Genomic DNA, 18115 nt, shown 5'->3' with positions numbered 1-18115 from the left:
GTCCTATAAAAATAAAAGTGGCTTCAACAACAACAGGTCATATGAAAGAAGAGTCGGTAGAATAAGGAATGAAAGAAGAAGAAACTCCCCCGATGATCGTGAAGATAGCTATCGTCCTCCAAAGAGGTCAAGGAACTCCAAAAATGAAGGCAATGCTACTAATCAATCTGAATATATTCTTATTTTTGCTTTATCTAGTTCATCTCCTCCGAATTCTTGGGAATAGTTCGCTAGTCCATAGTGGGGCCTCTCACCACTTTTTTGGATTAGTTCGCTAGTCGATAGTGGGGCCTCTCACCACTTTTTTGGATATAAGGAGGTTCTCTCAAATTTGGTAGAGGGGGAGACCAATTTAAACATCATTCTTGGTGACAATACCACTCATCCCGTAAAGGGCTTTGGGTCTGTCAAATTTCATTTGAACTCTAGGGAATCTATCTTGCTTCATGATGTATTATATGTGTCGGGATTAAAGAAGAATTTGGTTTCGATATCTATTTTGGAAGATAAAGGAAAGAGGGTTGCATTCATTAAAGGAAAAGTACTTACTTGGCATGTTGAATCCTACATGAGAAATGCCTTCACATTGGGAACTATGTTTGAAGGACTCTATAGAGTCACTGAAAGACCCCTTCTAGTTATGGTCTGTAATACAAATAATCAAAGCGAGTTGTGGCACCGAAGGCTGGCCCATCTACACTATGATTAATTTCCAAAATTGAAGAAGTTGGTGAGATCCCTGATGTTCAAGCTCAACATGATGGAGTATGCCCTGGGTGTGCAAGTGGAAAGAAGGCAAGGGGATCATTCCCCTCTAGCGAAAACAAGACAAAAGACATCCTTCATCTTATTCATTCTGATATATGTAGTCCAATGCCCGTGCATTCACTTAGGGGTGACCTTTATTACATCACCTTCGTCGACGCTTTCTCAAGAAAGACATGGATATATTATTTGAAGCACAAGGATGAGGCATTTGAAATGTTCTCAAAGTTCAAGGCTTTGGTTGAAAACCATACAGGGAAGAAAATAAAAATCTTCAGGTTCGACAACAGTAGGGAATACACCTCAAATGAATTTATAGACTTTTGTAAGAACGAAGGAATTAAAAAGGAGACCATTGTGCCCTACACCCACAAACAAAATGGAGTGGCTGAGAGAAAGAACAGGTCCATTGTAGAAGTTGCCCGAGCCATGCTCCATGATCAAAAGTTGCCAAAGTTCCTTTGGGCTAAAGCAACAAACACAGCGATATATGTTCAAAACAGGTTGCTTCATCAAGCTCTGAACAACAAGACTCCCGAGGAAGTATTCACAGGTGTCAAGCCCGATATTGGTCATCTCCGGAATTTTGGCTGCCCCGTATACTTTCATGTGCCGAAGGACAAAAGAAATAAGCTAGAAGCTACTGGAAGAAAAGATACGTTTGTTGGATATAGTGACGATTCCAAAGCATTTCGAATATATATTTATGCTCAGAGGAAGGTTGAAGTTAGCAGGGATGTAACATTCGATGAAGATGTCGCTATTATAAAGGCAATAGACCTCCCTCCACCTCCTCCTCCCAAGGACAAGAATGATGATATGGATATTCTAGAAGGTCCTTTTGTGCTTGAATGCGAGAAAGACATCATTGATGATCCTATGGAGCCTATGGACCCCTTGGATCCTCCTCCAAGTGATCCTCCTTCCAAGAAAAGACCACTTTGGCTCAAAAACACACTACAAGATGCCGAGAAACATGTTGTTGCTCGTGATCCCCCTTCCAAGAAAAGACCACTTTGGCTCAAAAACACACTACAAGATGCCGAGAAACATGTTGTTGCTCGTGGAACTTTCGGGAAAAGCAAGAAGCCATGCATGTACCAAGCATATGTTGTAGCTATGAACAATATGATTAAAGTTGAACCTAGTACCTTTGAAGAAGCCATGAAGGAACAAGTCTAGAAAGATGCAATGGCCGAAGAATATGAATCTATTATGAAAAATGACATATGGGATATTGTGTTGAGACTAAAGGGAAGATTTGTGGTAGCCTCCAAATGGCTCTATAAGATCAAGCATGGGATTGATGGAAGCATCGAAAAATAGAAGGCAAGGTTCGTAGCCCGTGGATTCTCTCAAAAAGAGGGAGAAGATTACGATGACATATTTGCTCTTGTGGCCCAATATACAACCATCCATTCAATAGTAGCCCTTGTTGCAAATCAGGGATGGACTCTCTATGGATTGAAGCAAGCCCCCAATGCTTGGTATGCTCGTATCGACGGTTACTTGATAAAGCTAGGATTCACAAGGACCGATGTTGATCCAAACTTGTACTTCAAAACGGTCCAAGGTATGCCTCTCATTTTGGTATTATATGTTGATGACTTCTTCATGACAGGTGCAGAGCCTCTCATTCTAGAATGTAAGAGGAAGTTGGCTTCCGAATTCAAGATTAAAGACCTTGGTCTCATGCACTATTTCATGGGACTAGAAATATGGCAAAAGTCAGGCGAGATTTTCCTTTCACAAGGAAAATATGTTGTGAAACTAGTAGAGAGATTTTGGCATGGTTGAGTGCAAGTCCTTGCCTACACCTAGCAAACCCTTCTGAGTATAGACAATTGGTTGGTGCTATGATGTTTCTCATAAATACTCACCCCGACATATGTTTTGCAGTTAACAACTTGAGCCAATTTATGACCAAGACTCACCATGTACATTGGGTCGCTGCCAAGCATGTATTGAGATATCTACATGGGACTATTAACCTTGGATTGAGATATGCCACTGGATATGTTAGACTACATGGATATACAGATGTAGATTGGGCTAGTAATGTTGTCGAAGGGAAGAGTACTTATGGATGTTCTTTTAGTCTGGGATCTGCCATGATATCATGGATGAGTAGGAAACAGAAATATGTAGCCCTTAGCACTGTTGAAGCTGAGTATATTGTAGCTGGCCTTGCGAGTTGTGAAGCAGTGTGGTTAAGGAAGCTCTTTGGAGAGCTATTTAAGCAGGTTCTGGACACGACAGTTATCTATTGCGACAACAAGAGAGGGATTTGTTTTCCAGAGAATCATGTTTTCCACGACAAGTACAAGCATACAGAGATCAGATATCATTTTATCCGAAACATGGTGCAGAGAGGAGCCATGAGACTCCTCCACATTTCGACAAATGAGCAGATAATCGATATCCTCACCAAGGCTTTGCTGAAAGGGAATTTCTTGTTCTTCAGATAGCAGCTTGGACTGGTTGAAATGACCCTTTCGAATAAGGGTTTGGGCTGATCAAGAACACTAAGCAGTGCTCTTCCCCCCTGGTTGAGCTCCTAAGGTGTGGAGCTATAGGTCTCCTGGGGATGAGAGACCTGTAACCAAAAAGATGTTGAGACCTGAGATCTCCCCTAGTAAAAGTATGTCCCAGTTAGCGTCTTGCCCACTCCGTGGGATAACCTCTCCCATCTGGCCAATGAATTAAGGGACTTGGGATAGAGTGTGATCCCTACCACTTGCAGTAGGTGGATCTCGCCCAAGTTGGTGGATGCATGTGTTCTACCATCTAACTCTTCAGGGTTAAGATGTATGATCAGAGACTATAGGGTAAAGTGTGATCCTTAACTCCAATAAGTTGATGCCACCTATTGTCAGGGACTTTGGGATAGAGTGTGATCCCTACGCTTGGGGTAGGTTAGTCTCACCCATTGTCTTTGGTTCTGGTTGTTATCTATGGCTCCCCGATGAGGATGATAATGATGATAATGATTTTGAGTGGTAGCAAAGTCTCCCCGATGGTGATAGAGGCAGGGAGGTAGCTAGAGCTCCCCTGCAGCAATTCTTCTTCTTTATATTTGAGAATGTTTAGCATGAGATGAGCATAGATATTAGACAAGCAGAGATGGCACATGAAGACATGATGGACAGATATCGACAAGTAGAACTCTCCCTAGTTGAGAAGGATTGTTAAATTATGCAACTAGGGTCAAATTCCACTTTGGACAGCTCATTTGATGAATATAACCATTGCATTAAATTCCTCTTTTCAAGAGGACCAAAATCAACCTAATGATCACTCAAATCGGACAAGGAGAAGTGTGTTTTTGAATTAAAGCCCACTCTTGAGCAAATTGTCAAGGTCGGCTTCAACTTCATGTAGACTCATGAAGCCCAAACGTCGTGTCTTTTGACCCTCAACAATTTGTATAAATAAGAGAGAGCTCCAACCTCATTTGACACCTCACTCACTCATCACATATTCTCTCTCCTATTCCTATTGGTTCATACAGCTCAAATTGGAAGGATTTCTCTCTCATGCAAAGGACAGGTGGTTGTTTCTGATTGGGCCAAGTTGCAGGAAAATTGCAAGTTTGTTGCAGAGTGTTGACTGGGGTGAAATTGACATCATTTGACTTCAGTTTTGGTTGGAAAAAATTGATTTTTGTAGGCCGCATTGAAGGACACTCAAATCAAGGAATTTTGAGCAATTTGACTGACGTTGACTTTCTAAGTTGACCGCCAAAAATTGCAAATGCAAACTGTGACAACAGACTTTCTCCCTCTTTTGATCATGTTTAATTGAGGTTTTGAGGATTGCTTTGGGCAGATTTTGACCAGCATTTGAGGCTGAATTTGACTATGGAAGAATGAGCTCTTAAAGGATTATGTTGATCGTTGACTGCACACTGGTTAGGGCTAACTATGCTGCAGTTTACTACTATTGATTTAGGCATACTTCAGGTAGATCAGTTTTGACTACAGTGACTCCATCTCTCTCTTGAATAGTTGCGTGGCATTTTGACATTATTTGGATATTGAATTGATATTGGATGATGCTGAACATTTGGATGATTTGAAGACAATCTAATAAGAAGAAGATTTGCAAGGGTTTTGCCCTGGTCCTTGACCAAATTTGTGTCTCTTGTCTCTTCGTTGTCTTTCATTGTGCATTTATCTAATTGTTCTATCTATTATTGCTCTATTGTCATTGGATAATTGAAGAAGTGAAACTATTAGATTGGATGTTATTGGATATTATTGAAGTAATAGTCGCAACATAGAACAAATTAATGACAAATTAACAATAGTTGGAAGCCCTCCTGCCCTATGTCTTTCTTCATTTGAGCAGCACAGGAAGACAATAGTGGGAAGAAGTCCCTAAGTAGCTAAGGAGCAGCAGTAGGCAAGGAGTCTCAAAGTGTTGTGTCCTTGAAGGACTAAGGAGCAGATAGTAAGCGTGAAGACCATATGTGTTGGTTGTAGATGGACTTAAGATCAGCTAGAGGGTATATTGAAGAGTCGAGTTCAGTGACCTAAAGGACCAGGACCATTGACGAGGCAGTGTTGTAGATTGGGAGCAGAAGGATTGGCAATGTGTTCATTGTACGACAAAGAAGTTGTCATCGTGGACTAGGTCAGCTAGACCGTCATTGTATCTTGTTCTTGTATTCTTGTACTAGTGGATGTATGAGGGCCATTATCCCTGGTACGGGAGCCCTAGACTGTTGTATTATCAGTTTGTTAATATAATGAAGTTGGGTTATTGTAAAATCATAAAAAGTTGTCTATATTTGTGCACTAGCAGATTTATTGTTGTATATTGTTCCTCTATGCAAAGTAGTTTGTTGGGATACTTCGATTGGTAGCGTCAGTGATTGTAGGATTCTAACCTAGTGTAGGAATTTACAGGGTAAGTTCCTCAGAAAGAACACCAAAAGGACACCGCTCACAACCAGATCTCAAATCAATACACCAGTATTTTTGACGTGGTTAAAACCCTCAAAGTGCAAGGAGGGAAACAGTCCACGGCCTGTCCCAACGTGGGTACTACAGGCAATTTATTAATCAAAGAATGAAAATTTACATAAGCTTCTCTCATGCACGGATTACCCGAACAATGACCCTCCATGCGCTTTAAATAGAACTCATGGACCAATCGGGTGTCAAGCCACGGATCAAGTGTCGGTAATACCGAGGTGAGAGTGAACCGTCGGATCACTACATATTGTGACCGTCGGATTGTAAGTTACAAAATGTACAACGGTAAAGAAAGACACTTTACCTAACTCTATACTAGACCAAGTTGAACTTAACTATATCCTATGTGTCGGAATATCCTAACATCCCCCCTTAAGAACAACTTGGGATAGGATTGAAGGATTTACAAATATGACACAATAGGAGAAGGAAGGAGGCACTAGAGCCTATCCCCCCTTAGTGACAACTTCCTGAACTCCAAGCATATATCGAAGTTTAGTGAACTTCGCCTCTGTGAGAGCCTTTGTGAAGATGTCTGCAACCTGATCATCTGTTGAACAATATTGCACTTCAAGAACATGGTCATGAATGTGCTTTCTGATGAAGTGCATGTGTAGTTCAATGTGTTTGCTGCGCTGATGCTGGACTGGATCTTTGCATAGCTGAATGGCACTTTGATTATCACACCAAAGTGTGGTTGGATGCTGCTGCTCAAAGCCAAACTCTGATAGGATCTGACGAAGCCACAAGGCTTCCTTACTAGCTTCCACGGCACCACGATACTCTGCTTCTGCTGACGAAAGAGAAATGGCAGCCTGTTTCTTACAAGCCCATGTAATAGGTCCTGAACCAAGAGTGAAGACATAACCGGCAGTAGACTTCCGATCATCAGGGTCACCAGCCCAATCAGAATCAGTGAAACCAACTAATAGAGGAGCTGCTTTGGCACTGTAATGAATCCCAAACTGTACTGTACCTCGAACATAACGAAGTATTCTTTTAGCTGCTTTCCAATGACTTTCACGGGGGTTTTGCATAAAACGAGCAACAAGGCCAACAGCAAAGGAAAGGTCAGGACGAGTATGGGTTAAATACAAGAGTTTTCCTACAAGTTGACGGTATAAGGTAGCATCAACTTCAGGAGAAGTACAAGAGACTGAAAGTTTGACTCCAGACTGAAAGGGAGAAGGGGCTGGCTTACAGTCTTCCATGTGAAAATGACGAAGAATATCACAAGCATACTTGGACTGGGAAAGGAAAATACCCTCCTTGGATTGCAAGACTTGAAGACCGAGAAAATAGTGTAAGTGTCCTAAGTCTGTCATTTCAAATTTCTTTTTAAGGCTGGACTTCACATGGTTTATAAGGTTGGGATCACTACCAGTAAGAATAAGATCATCAACATAAAGAACAAGGATGATAAGAGAGTTGCCCACTTTCTTGGTGTAGACAGTATTGTCAGAATAACACCTAGAAAAGCCAGATTCTAAAAGAAAGCTATCCATTTTGGCATACCAAGCCCGAGGAGCTTGCTTGAGACCATAAAGGGATTTCTTAAGTCGACAAACAAGGCTGGAGTCTGTTTGTATGAAGCCAATGGGTTGTTCCATATAGATTTCTTCCTGCAAGTCTCCATGCAAGAAGGCAGATTTAACATCCATCTGATGGACTTCCCATTTTAAAGAGGCAGCAAGGGAAAGAACAAGGCGGATAGAGTTCATTTTGGCAACAGGGGAGAAGGTTTCAGTGTAGTCAATGCCTTCAACCTGTGAAAAACCCTTAGCAACAAGACGAGCTTTATGTTTATCAACTTTCCCATCTGGTCCATACTTGGTTCTGTAAACCCATTTACATCTAACAAGTTTGCGTCCCTTTGGTAGAGGAACAAGATCCCATGTATCATTTGTCATCAATGAATGATATTCTTCATTCATAGCTGCTTCCCAATGTGGATGGCCTGAAGCTTCTGCAAAAGTGTCAGGATCATGATTTACTGGAGCTTGAGCCAGTAAAGAAGAGGCTCTTTCAAACTGAGAACGTGTACGTCGCTGATCTGTAGGATCACCGGCAAGATCACCTGCTGCATCCCGAGTAGCACGGACCCATCTTGGAAGTTGAGGATCCTGAGAAGGTGGGGGAGGATTATCATCCTCACTTTCATCATCTGAAGAAGAAATGTTTTCAAAAGTAGAAGAGATAGGAAGAGGTGGCACATCCGCCGGACTAGGCTCGCAGGCCGATTTATTTTCATCAAATTTTACATCTCTTCTAATGATAACATTTTTGGACTTAAATGGAATAAGTCTATAACCTTTTACATCTTCAGAATATCCAACAAAAGTACATTTCTCACTCTTAGGTTCTAAAGCTTTATGCTTTTCATCTGGAATATGGGCCCATGCTTCACTTCCAAAAACACGAAAGTGACTTACATCTGGTTTAATGGAACTCCAAGCTTCTTCTGGAGTGATATTCTGTAGAACCTTAGTAGGAGTGCGATTGATTATATAATTTGCACAATTAATTGCTTCGGCCCAAAAACTAAGACTGAGTCCTTTAGATTGCAGCATACAATTAGCCATTTCCTTTAAGGTGCGATTTTTCCTTTCAGCTACACCATTTTGTTGTGGAGTGTATGGAACAGTATGTTGCATTTGAATTCCATTTTCGGTGCAAAAGTTGATGAATGTGTTTTTAACATATTCTCCACCATTATCAGTTCTTAGCTTAAGAATTTGATGTCCAGATTGTTTTTCAACAAAGGCTTTGAAGGCCAAAAAAGTGTTAAATACTTCGCTCTTGAGTTTTAAGAAGTATACCCAAGTGCGTCTGGAGAAATCATCAATGAAAGTTAAGAAATACTTGCAGCCAGAGAATGAAGCAACAGGAAGTGGACCACATAAATCACTGTGCACAAGCTGTAAAGGGGCTGAGGCGTGCCAAGAGGCACGTTTTTCAAAACTGTCCCGATGATGTTTTCCGAGTACACATCCGAAACAAACACCATCTCTGCAAGATACCATAGGAAGACCTGTCACCATATTTTCTTTACATAGATGCTGAAGGGAGCGATAGTTTAAGTGACCAAATCGCTCATGCCAAAGTTTGCTCACTTCATCATTATGAGCAACAAACACTGAGGGAAGATTTGATGACCCAAAGTTGTGAAACTTATACAACCTTGTGGAATCATCAGCAATACCAGTAGCTAGAATCTGTTTAGGATCTCTCAGATCCTTGATTACAACATCATGAGGTGAAAATTCAACAATTTTACCTTCACCTGAATGAGTTATCTGATATACAGATAGAAGGTTGCAGGATAAGGTTGGAACACATAATACATCATTAAACTGACCATTGTCTAGATGAACAGTTCCAGTCCCTACAACATTAAGAGATCTATCATCACCAACATATATATTTTTGGTGTTACAATCATTTAAAGAAGAAAACATGGCTTTGTTTTTGGCCATGTGATAAGAGGCTCCAGAATCAATGAGCCACTCATGAGAATGAGAAGAAGAAGATACATTTAATGCATAACCAGACTGAGATGATTGACAACGACATGCAGAAAGTGCCATTCCTGAAGATGAAGTTGAAGTTGAAGTAGAAGAATGCTCCACATGGATGTTATGTTTCTTCATTGCGGCTTCCAAGGCTTCCATCTTCTTAAAGCATTTAGATTCTAAGTGGCCATCTCGATTACAAAAGTTACAATGTCTATCAGTCTTCTTCCATTTGTTTTTATTGGTCTTATCATTTTGCTGAAATGATCTTTCATTTTGAGGCTGAGTTGGTTTAGGACCATTCTTTTGAAGATATGACTTCTTAGGATTCTTTGAATTTGGTTGCTGCTGGGCGGCTAACGCTTTCGTGGAAGAGTTTCCAAGATTAAGAAGACCAAGATGTAAGAGTTTTTCTTGTTCTCTTATTAAAGAATCACAAAAAGAGTCAAAGGAAGGGGCCTTGTAGTCTTGTCCTTGACAAATGAAAGCTTCCCTTGTAGAATGGAAGGTGGAAACAAATACAGAGTAGGCTGGTCCCAACTTAGTGAGGATGGAATAAATAAGGTTACCATCTTCTTTCTTAACTTTAACACCTTCCAAGAGATATCTAAGGGTCTTGAATTTGGACAAGAAATCTTCAATGCAAGAAAAATTATTAGGATCCAAAGTAAGCAACTCATTTTCAAGTTGATGGGCTCTAATTTCATTTTTAATCCCAAAAACTTTAGCGAGTTTTTCCAATGCTTCATGAGGAGTCTCAAGTTCTGCAATATGGAATCTAAGATCAGGAGAAATAGACATCCCTATCAAACCACGTGCTTGATCTTGTCTATTTTCCCATTTTGCAGCCTTGTCTTCATCTTTTGGTTTCTTCTCTTGGTCTGTGGCTATTCTGAAGAGACCTTTACTTCTAAGTAAATCTTCCATGTAGGCTACCCATTGGAAGTAGTTAGTGCTGTCAAGAATGACTTGGCATGGACTTTCCATTTTTTAGAAAAAAACTGAAGCTGAAGATGCTGAAAGTAAGTGTTCCAATGGATAGATCTCGAAAAAATAGGCGGTTTTAAAAAAAACGGCTCTGAAAAAGGCTTCCGGATGAAGAAGTTATGGCTTTTTGAAAAAAAATTGTTGAAGTTGCCGGCAAAGTGCGCGAATGTGCGGGAATGAAAAAATCCGCCCCCACAAAATGGAGACTTGAACCCAAGACCTCTACTCTCTTAAAATAGCTTTGAACCAATTGATCTATACAAAAAATTTGAGAGAGAGAGAGAGAGGGGGGGGCCTTGGTTTGCGTGCTTGCCTTGAGAAAGCTCTTTTTCCCTACAAAACACAAAACACAAAACCCAACACGAATATGCAAAGAAAAACGAACCTTGCGGCTCGAAGTTAGCTTTAGCCAAAAAACTAGATTTTTTTTTTTTTTTAAATCTCAAAGTTAGCTTTAGCCGAAAAACTAAATATTTTTCTCAATGTTTCTGATTTTCCGAGATCACACTAAGGTGCAGGGAAAAGAGCATACGCATGAGAAAAATCCTTCCTTTCTGTTTCTGATTTGCCCAGATCGCACAGAGTCGCAGGGCAAAGAGCATACGCAGAAATGAAAGGTATAGATCCGGTTAAAAAAAAGGCTAAATAAACCGAAACCGAAATAAGCAGAGAGAAAATAACAGTAAACTGCAAAAACACTGTATACCTCCCGATCTGAAAAATGACGCAGCTAGGGCTACCGGAAACCTTTTCGCGTGAAACGAAAGGGGTTCCTCACTGGAACAGATGCTCCGAACGCAACAGAGCAGTCCTCTCGGCCCGAAAGCAGTCAAAAACAGCAGATCTAGGAAACGACAGCCGCATGCAGTTCTACCGGCTTCAGATTTGGATCACCAACGGACGCGGCCCTCAAATAGCTCTGATACCATGTAGGAATTTACAGGGTAAGTTCCTCAGAAAGAACACCAAAAGGACACCGCTCACAACCAGATCTCAAATCAATACACCAGTATTTTTGACGTGGTTAAAACCCTCAAAGTGCAAGGAGGGAAACAGTCCACGGCCTGTCCCAACGTGGGTACTACAGGCAATTTATTAATCAAAGAATGAAAATTTACATAAGCTTCTCTCATGCACGGATTACCCGAACAATGACCCTCCATGCGCTTTAAATAGAACTCATGGACCAATCGGGTGTCAAGCCACGGATCAAGTGTCGGTAATACCGAGGTGAGAGTGAACCGTCGGATCACTACATATTGTGACCATCGGATTGTAAGTTACAAAATGTACAACGGTAAAGAAAGACACTTTACCTAACTCTATACTAGACCAAGTTGAACTTAACTATATCCTATGTGTCGGAATATCTTAACAGATTCTAGTATTAAGGAATTTTGAAAAAAAACAAAAATAATGGAAAGTTTGTTTCTAGAAGTAAATGTTTGGGAGAGTTAGTAATAGTGGCCCTGTCACTGCTCAAACTCTCACCTAGAAGCAAAAGTCCTAAACTTAGTGGGATAGCCTAGGAAATACTATCAGGCAAACCACCCACTATCACTTTGGTGGTGTTGACCCCCTCTTTAGACCTGAGAAATAGGGATTCCTAACCTAGGGGACGTCCCTAAAATCAATCAATCCAATCAATATAAAAGTGAAAATGTAAATTATCTTAGATTAATAAATCCAACAATTAATTTTCCTTCATAACATGTTTGAAAAAGGATGAAATTCTACTCAGGGAAAATTAGTAAGCAATTTCCACAAGATGAGTACGGCTCAATGCACCATAAAATCTTAAAGATTACAAATATGGTTATTCGGTGATGAAAAAAAGGTGGATTCCCACAGAAGATTTTATCCCAAAGTTCACAGGTAAAGTGAAATAAAGAGTGACAAACGCTGGCTAAAGCACTTATTTTCATCAGTAATCAAGTGTTGCATGTAAAAGCAATATGAGAAATCTTAATCATAAAATCATGCCAAAGTGTTGGATACCATAATTGTAACCTCACACCAACTTATCATCAAAGTCATCCACGTGACTATCAATTCCAAAATTCCAATTTCACTTGCAAAGCTAAGTCACCTGACACGTGGATTCGAGATTGGACGGATACAAGGATTAGAGTGTCGGATACGGACACATTAACCCCCCGGAATATCTATATATTAAAAATTAGATATTTCTTACACAAATTCTCGTCATGATACAAATTCATTGATTTCAAACATAGACCTTCATCTACACGTAAGTTTTAGTGTTTAGAAAGTAACATTATGCATAGTACATAGTGCATACAAATACAATTGTGACATAAATGGTAAATCATGATTCATAATACATATTCAATTCATCAATGATCCAATGGGAGAAAGACAAGATAGTAAGATAAAGATACTGACAACTGTAGTTTTCTCATTAAGTCATCATAATCAAAATGTGTTACATAGGTAGTGCAATGCCAATGGCAAATAGAAATATCAAATAGCAAATACAAAACAACTACAAGTATACAAGCCTGAAGGCAGTGGGTAGCTCATGACTCATGAGTCATCAATCATCATAGTCATCACCAAAATCAACATCACTGTCCCGATCATCATGGTCACCAGTACCACTGCTCTCCTCTGTTGCATCCTCCTCCTCTGTATCCAAAGTCATCTCTGCATCTGTTGGTGTGGAGGATGACCCCCTACAGTATCATCATCATCAAATGTGATAGGCTCTAGCATTGGATCATTGAGATCCAAGTTGACCAATGCCAACTCAACACTGTTGTCCAAACCCATATCATCAAGAAAGACATAACCACATCTTTGTCTTCCCCTTCAACCACTCTTCCCTCTGCCTATAAATAAGACGAAGGTTGGTGTGCACATACACCATTGTCTCTGCCCTGGACTGCTCAAGCCTGCTCTTCTTGACACTGTACAAATTCCCATATGTACTCCAATTCCTCTCACAACAAGAGGATGAAGTCACCTGAGAGAGGAGCCTCATGACTAACTGTTGTAGAGGAGGGCTTGTTGCCCCATGATTTGCCAACCAAGAATAGGGCTTCTTAGTCCCCCTCTCTAATCAGATCATATCCTGCAAATCGACCAGTGCTAGTGGAAAACTCTACAAAGGCATCCTCCACCTCATCAAGGGATGCTCGATCCTGAAAAACCCACCTGAATGCATCTTTCCTCCCCTAAATGCATATAATAATATATAATGTATCCAAAATACTACAGCCATTCGATCGTGTCCTGATCAGACACTACGTGTCACGATATCTGAACACGAATTTGTACGAATCGTGTTGGATTCGATGGATTCGCGACACGTAGCCCCGGTAGGACGAATCTGGTTACATAGTTGCAAAGTATCATTATAAGTTACCAGTGAGATACTTTTAGTGACACAATTTTTAAAATGTGTGATGTGCATGTCTCCTCAAAATTGCAGATTAATGTTAGTGTTCAACAAATTCAACTTATGCAAATGCCATCAATGTCTTTATCCCATATATGCTAATTGTGACTTAGTTTGCCAGTTGTGAATTTGCAGAGACAATTTCCAAATTAAGATTAATATTCATCCTCACCATGAAATGTTAAACATTGTGTGTATGTGAGTCATTTACCATTCTTTAGCATCAATTGTATTTACGTATGAGTCTAGATATAAATTTTTCATGGTGCTCATGGAATTAATATGAAAACAGCTATTAAAGCCTCTAAGATAATATGGAATTGAAACATTAGATCAAACCAAAATCATCCTTAACGAATGTATTTCACTGAAACCCTAGAAGAATTTTAGTAAATCAATCATAAAATCCAAAAAAAAATTAGCAAATTAATTATACATCCAACCAAGCAAAGAAATTATTTGCCCAAATAATTCAAGTTAGTTACCATATCTATTAGCCCAATAAACCTGGAAAAAAAAGCAATCTAGATCTGAAAATATATCTGAATCTAACCCTAAATTACATGTAACAAAATAAAAAGAGAAAAAATTTTGAATGATGTAGCTAAAAATGCAAGGAAGACCAGTGCCTACCCACTTGGGCTATGGCGGACAATTGATCCAATCTTGACAGTTATTCTTGTATCTTTTGTGTTTGAAGTCATAAGCACCTTCATGGTGAGATAAATCCAAATTCTTCAAATTTGCATAAATGTATTGTCACTGCAACTGACTATTTCACCAGGTGGACCAAATGATTGCCTAATAAGCTTCAAACTTAGATACTTGAGACACCACAACAATCTAGGGATGACTTATCTTATCAGGACTTGGCCTAAGCACTAAAATATGAAATTTAAACTAGGCCTAGGGTATGAGAATAAAACCCTAAGATATCTATGCTCGATACAATAAATCTAAGCCTAGAATTTCACAAGGCAAAGAGATAGAAGACATCCATTAAAACAAGTTTTGTCAACTTGGATCCGAGCCAAAATCAAGGTAGTTGCTGGTAGAATGATTGATCTCCTTAATGTGGAACTAACCTCCCCTTCCCTTCCCCTCAATCTAGAAATGCAAAAAATATGTAAAGAAGTTATGTAGAAAAACAAGTAATGATATTGTATGATTCGTGATGCACAATTTCCAAATGAAACGAATGACAACTTTTTGACACTCTTCATCTGTAACATAGATGTTACAAGAAGGCCGATGGTTGCACAAATAGGTTTTACGAGCATGGGAGTGCACACGTGCCCCTCTCTGGTTTGTCTGGAAACCTGTGATTTATATTATTGTGACTTTGTCCATGGTAAGCATGGCCACTTCTTTGGTGACTTTATGTTGGATTTGATATTTTAACCCATGGAGTTACTCTTGACCTTCCTATTTCCAAGGTTTCATTTACAGTGGTAACATTTTACTTAGATATAGATAACTTTCACAATCCTCCTCCTAGGTCAGACAATGGTCTTGTTTGTACTATGACAAATCTTCAATGGAGATGCCTATAGTTGACAATTATTCCGCATTAGATCTAGCTTAATATTATCAAGAGTTGCTTAAGATTATAAGAAAATTTGGATCCATACAGTAGTATTTCTCTGGAGATTTGCTTGGACTACTGTTGATAAAATGCACTAAGGTTTCCAACTTCTGTCATGTTTGGTGTACATTTCATTTATATAGCATTAACCAAGCAGACCTATATTTAATGAACTGCTGGATGTTAAAGTTAAACCAACTAATCTGGTGCCAGAAATAGCCCCTAATGTCCCCTTCACACTAATATCTTAAGATAATCTATAATTTATTCTTACACGTAATTTGTTAGTTAGTTAAGGTTAATTTCAGGTAAAATATATCAAATGTGAGTCTCATTTCTAACGTATAAAATATAAAAACAAAATTTCACAAAATTTCTGTGTATGCCTTGACTTATTTTAGGTAAAAAAAACTAATTTATCTTGATTGAATTCAGCTATATGCTTGTTCCAAGCTGCCGTAAGTGTCTTGAAGTATTTTGTAAGGTGAAATATTGTAGGGCAGAAAACTACAGTGCAGAGCTACAAGTACAACCAATCAAAAAAGATTCAATGCACTTCAATTTAGACCAAATTCTGCAAAATTCACTAAAAATGTTGAATGAAATTCTGGAAATTCAGTGTCTTTTGCCACGAGAAGTTTAAATTCACTATTCTTTCTACGCAAACACCTTAGATTTGGCAACCTTTGCAACAGCAAAGCTTAAATTTAATAAAAATATGAACGAAATACCTTGATTCAGCATCTTTCCACCAGCAAACTTAAAGTTACTAATAATTTGAATGAATGCCCCCAAATTTAGCAGTCTTTGCAACAGCAGGCGTAAATTTACTAAGAATTGGAATGAAAAACTTCATCAAATTTGACAGTCTTTGCAAGAGCAAACTTAAACTTAATAAGAATCCGAATCAAATGCCTTAAATTTGGTGGTAATTGCAACAGCAAGCTTAAATTTACTAAGAATTCGACTGAAATGCCTCCGAATTGGAAGCATTTGAGACAACAAGGATAAATTTATTAACTCGATTGAAATATCTGATTTCGCAGCATTAAATCATGGTGTACATGGTTTGAATGTCTTGTCGCTATGTGTATGTTTATTATATTTATTTCTCTAGTTTTCTCTGAAAGTATAACATCAACAAAGCTGAATTTTGATAAAACACATCAAATTTGGCGACCTTTGAGACAGCCAGCTTAAATTCACTAGAATTGAAATTAAATAGCTCAAATTTGGCAACCTTTGCAACAGCGAGCTTAAATTTACTAAGAAATGGAATTATATTCCTCAAATTTACGACCATTGAAACATCCAGCTTAAATAACTCATATTTGGCCACATTTGCGAAAGGAAGCTTAAATTTACTAAGATTCGAATGAAATACCTCAAATTTGGCGACCTTTGCAACGGCAAGCTTAAATGCTTCAGCTCTGGTCGTCTCGTTCACCTTAGACCACCAATCGACGCAGGCTTTCTTCCTCCAGAACACATTTGAAGCAATCCCTGCCAAATCTCTTCCATTTTTGTGCACTTCATGGCTATTCGCCATAGAATTCATCCTGGAACTCCGTTTCTTGCCGTGAGAATGAAGCCACGAGAGCCTCAACGAGAGCTCCAGCTTGTTGGCCACGAAAGCAGCGACGCTGTAATAACCCTTGGCCTTCAGCCATGGCAGCTCCTCCCACTTGCAAGCCGACGGAGGAGACTCCGCACTTCTCAGAAAATCACAGTTAGAAATCGCGTCCATGACTGCGAGAAAACGGTCAGCGTCTTTCACCAAATCCTCGGCGACTGTCAGGGAATCGAGCCGGGTACATTCCGGAGACAGAAATTCGCCTTCTGTGGAGCTGAAAAGCCTGATGCTCTGCATTAGAATTCGCTCTGCCTCGTTATCGGTGTTAACCCTGGCCAGAAGGCCCTTGGCTTTTCTGTAGCAAAGGCTGGGAAGCGCAACGTCGTCGGCCTGGGGTTTGAACCCGTGCCTGTCCTTGCCATGGTCGTTCTGCGAGACGAGGACGTCTGTAAGCAGGATGAAGAATCCAGGCCCGTCCGTTTGGAGGCGGTTGTGCATTTGCAGCACAATGGCGAGCCACGATTCGTCTACCGTTGTCAAGGCGGCCTGCCGTTGCTCCGTGGTGAGGGAGGACATCCATTGGACAGCGTTATTTCGAAACTGGGATTTCGAAGGTTTTGAGTTGGAAGTTGAGTGATAGAGGGCAATATGGTCTGTTAATGAATCTACCAGCTGTTTTGCATTTGAATCCATGGTAGCTGCTGATCTTCGTGCGATCTCCGTCATTCAGATGATAGGCGATCCCCTTTATATAAATCGTCGGGATTTTTTTCAAACACGAGCACACAATCGTCAAACACGAGCACACAATCGACGAACAACCATCCGCATCGAAACCCCCTCAATACTCAGTTCTGTTTGTTGTTTATATACGTATGGAAAAATGTCTCTACTACAAATGAAAGTGAGACTGAGCCTCTTTGGTCCGTCTTGGCTACAGGGGACATTCAAACGATCATGACAGGCCTGTTTGGTCAGTCCTCAATTTTATTCCCCTAGAAATGATTCTAAAATGGTTAGATGTGCAGCAACAGGTACGTTGGATTCAACGTCCTACGATCGCTACATTAATTAACATGGTAGTTTTGATATCAACTCCCACAGTTTTGAGATTGAATTGCATTTACTGAAGCTAAGAAAAAAGGTTACATCACTTTAATTTTTAATTACATTTATTGGGAGTTGTATTATTAAAGTAAGAAAAAGATTACGAATTTTTATTTTTCATCATAGTACTTGAATTTTTATTTTTTATCTTTATTAAAAGGATATTAATTCAAAACTTATTTTCCA

At 39.6% G+C, this 18115-nt stretch overlaps 1 protein-coding gene across 3 annotated transcripts in view; it reads right to left on the bottom strand.

Moving 5' to 3' along the window:
• The window catches only part of MEE44 (Nucleotidyltransferase family protein), a 265903-nt gene extending 248058 nt beyond the window's left edge, over window positions 1-17845 (bottom strand). For 2 of the 3 annotated variants that reach the window (XM_089395862.1, XM_089395861.1), the window contains exon 1: window positions 16634-17843. In XM_089395862.1, coding sequence (XP_089251988.1) covers window positions 16634-17548 — 915 coding nt within the window. In that variant the 5' untranslated portion in view covers window positions 17549-17843. Of the gene's footprint in view, window positions 1-16633 lie in introns of all 3 variants that reach the window. The other variant, XM_089395863.1, reaches the window with a different exon arrangement.
• Between the last annotated feature and the right edge of the window lie 270 nt (window positions 17846-18115).

The sequence above is a fragment of the Pinus tabuliformis genome, chromosome 1_2, assembly GCF_031772625.1.
Source record: "Pinus tabuliformis cultivar Carrire ecotype Pingquan chromosome 1_2, CPIR1, whole genome shotgun sequence".
Classification (NCBI taxonomy): Eukaryota; Viridiplantae; Streptophyta; class Pinopsida; order Pinales; family Pinaceae; genus Pinus; species Pinus tabuliformis.
This window is presented reverse-complemented; position numbering and strand designations above follow the sequence as displayed.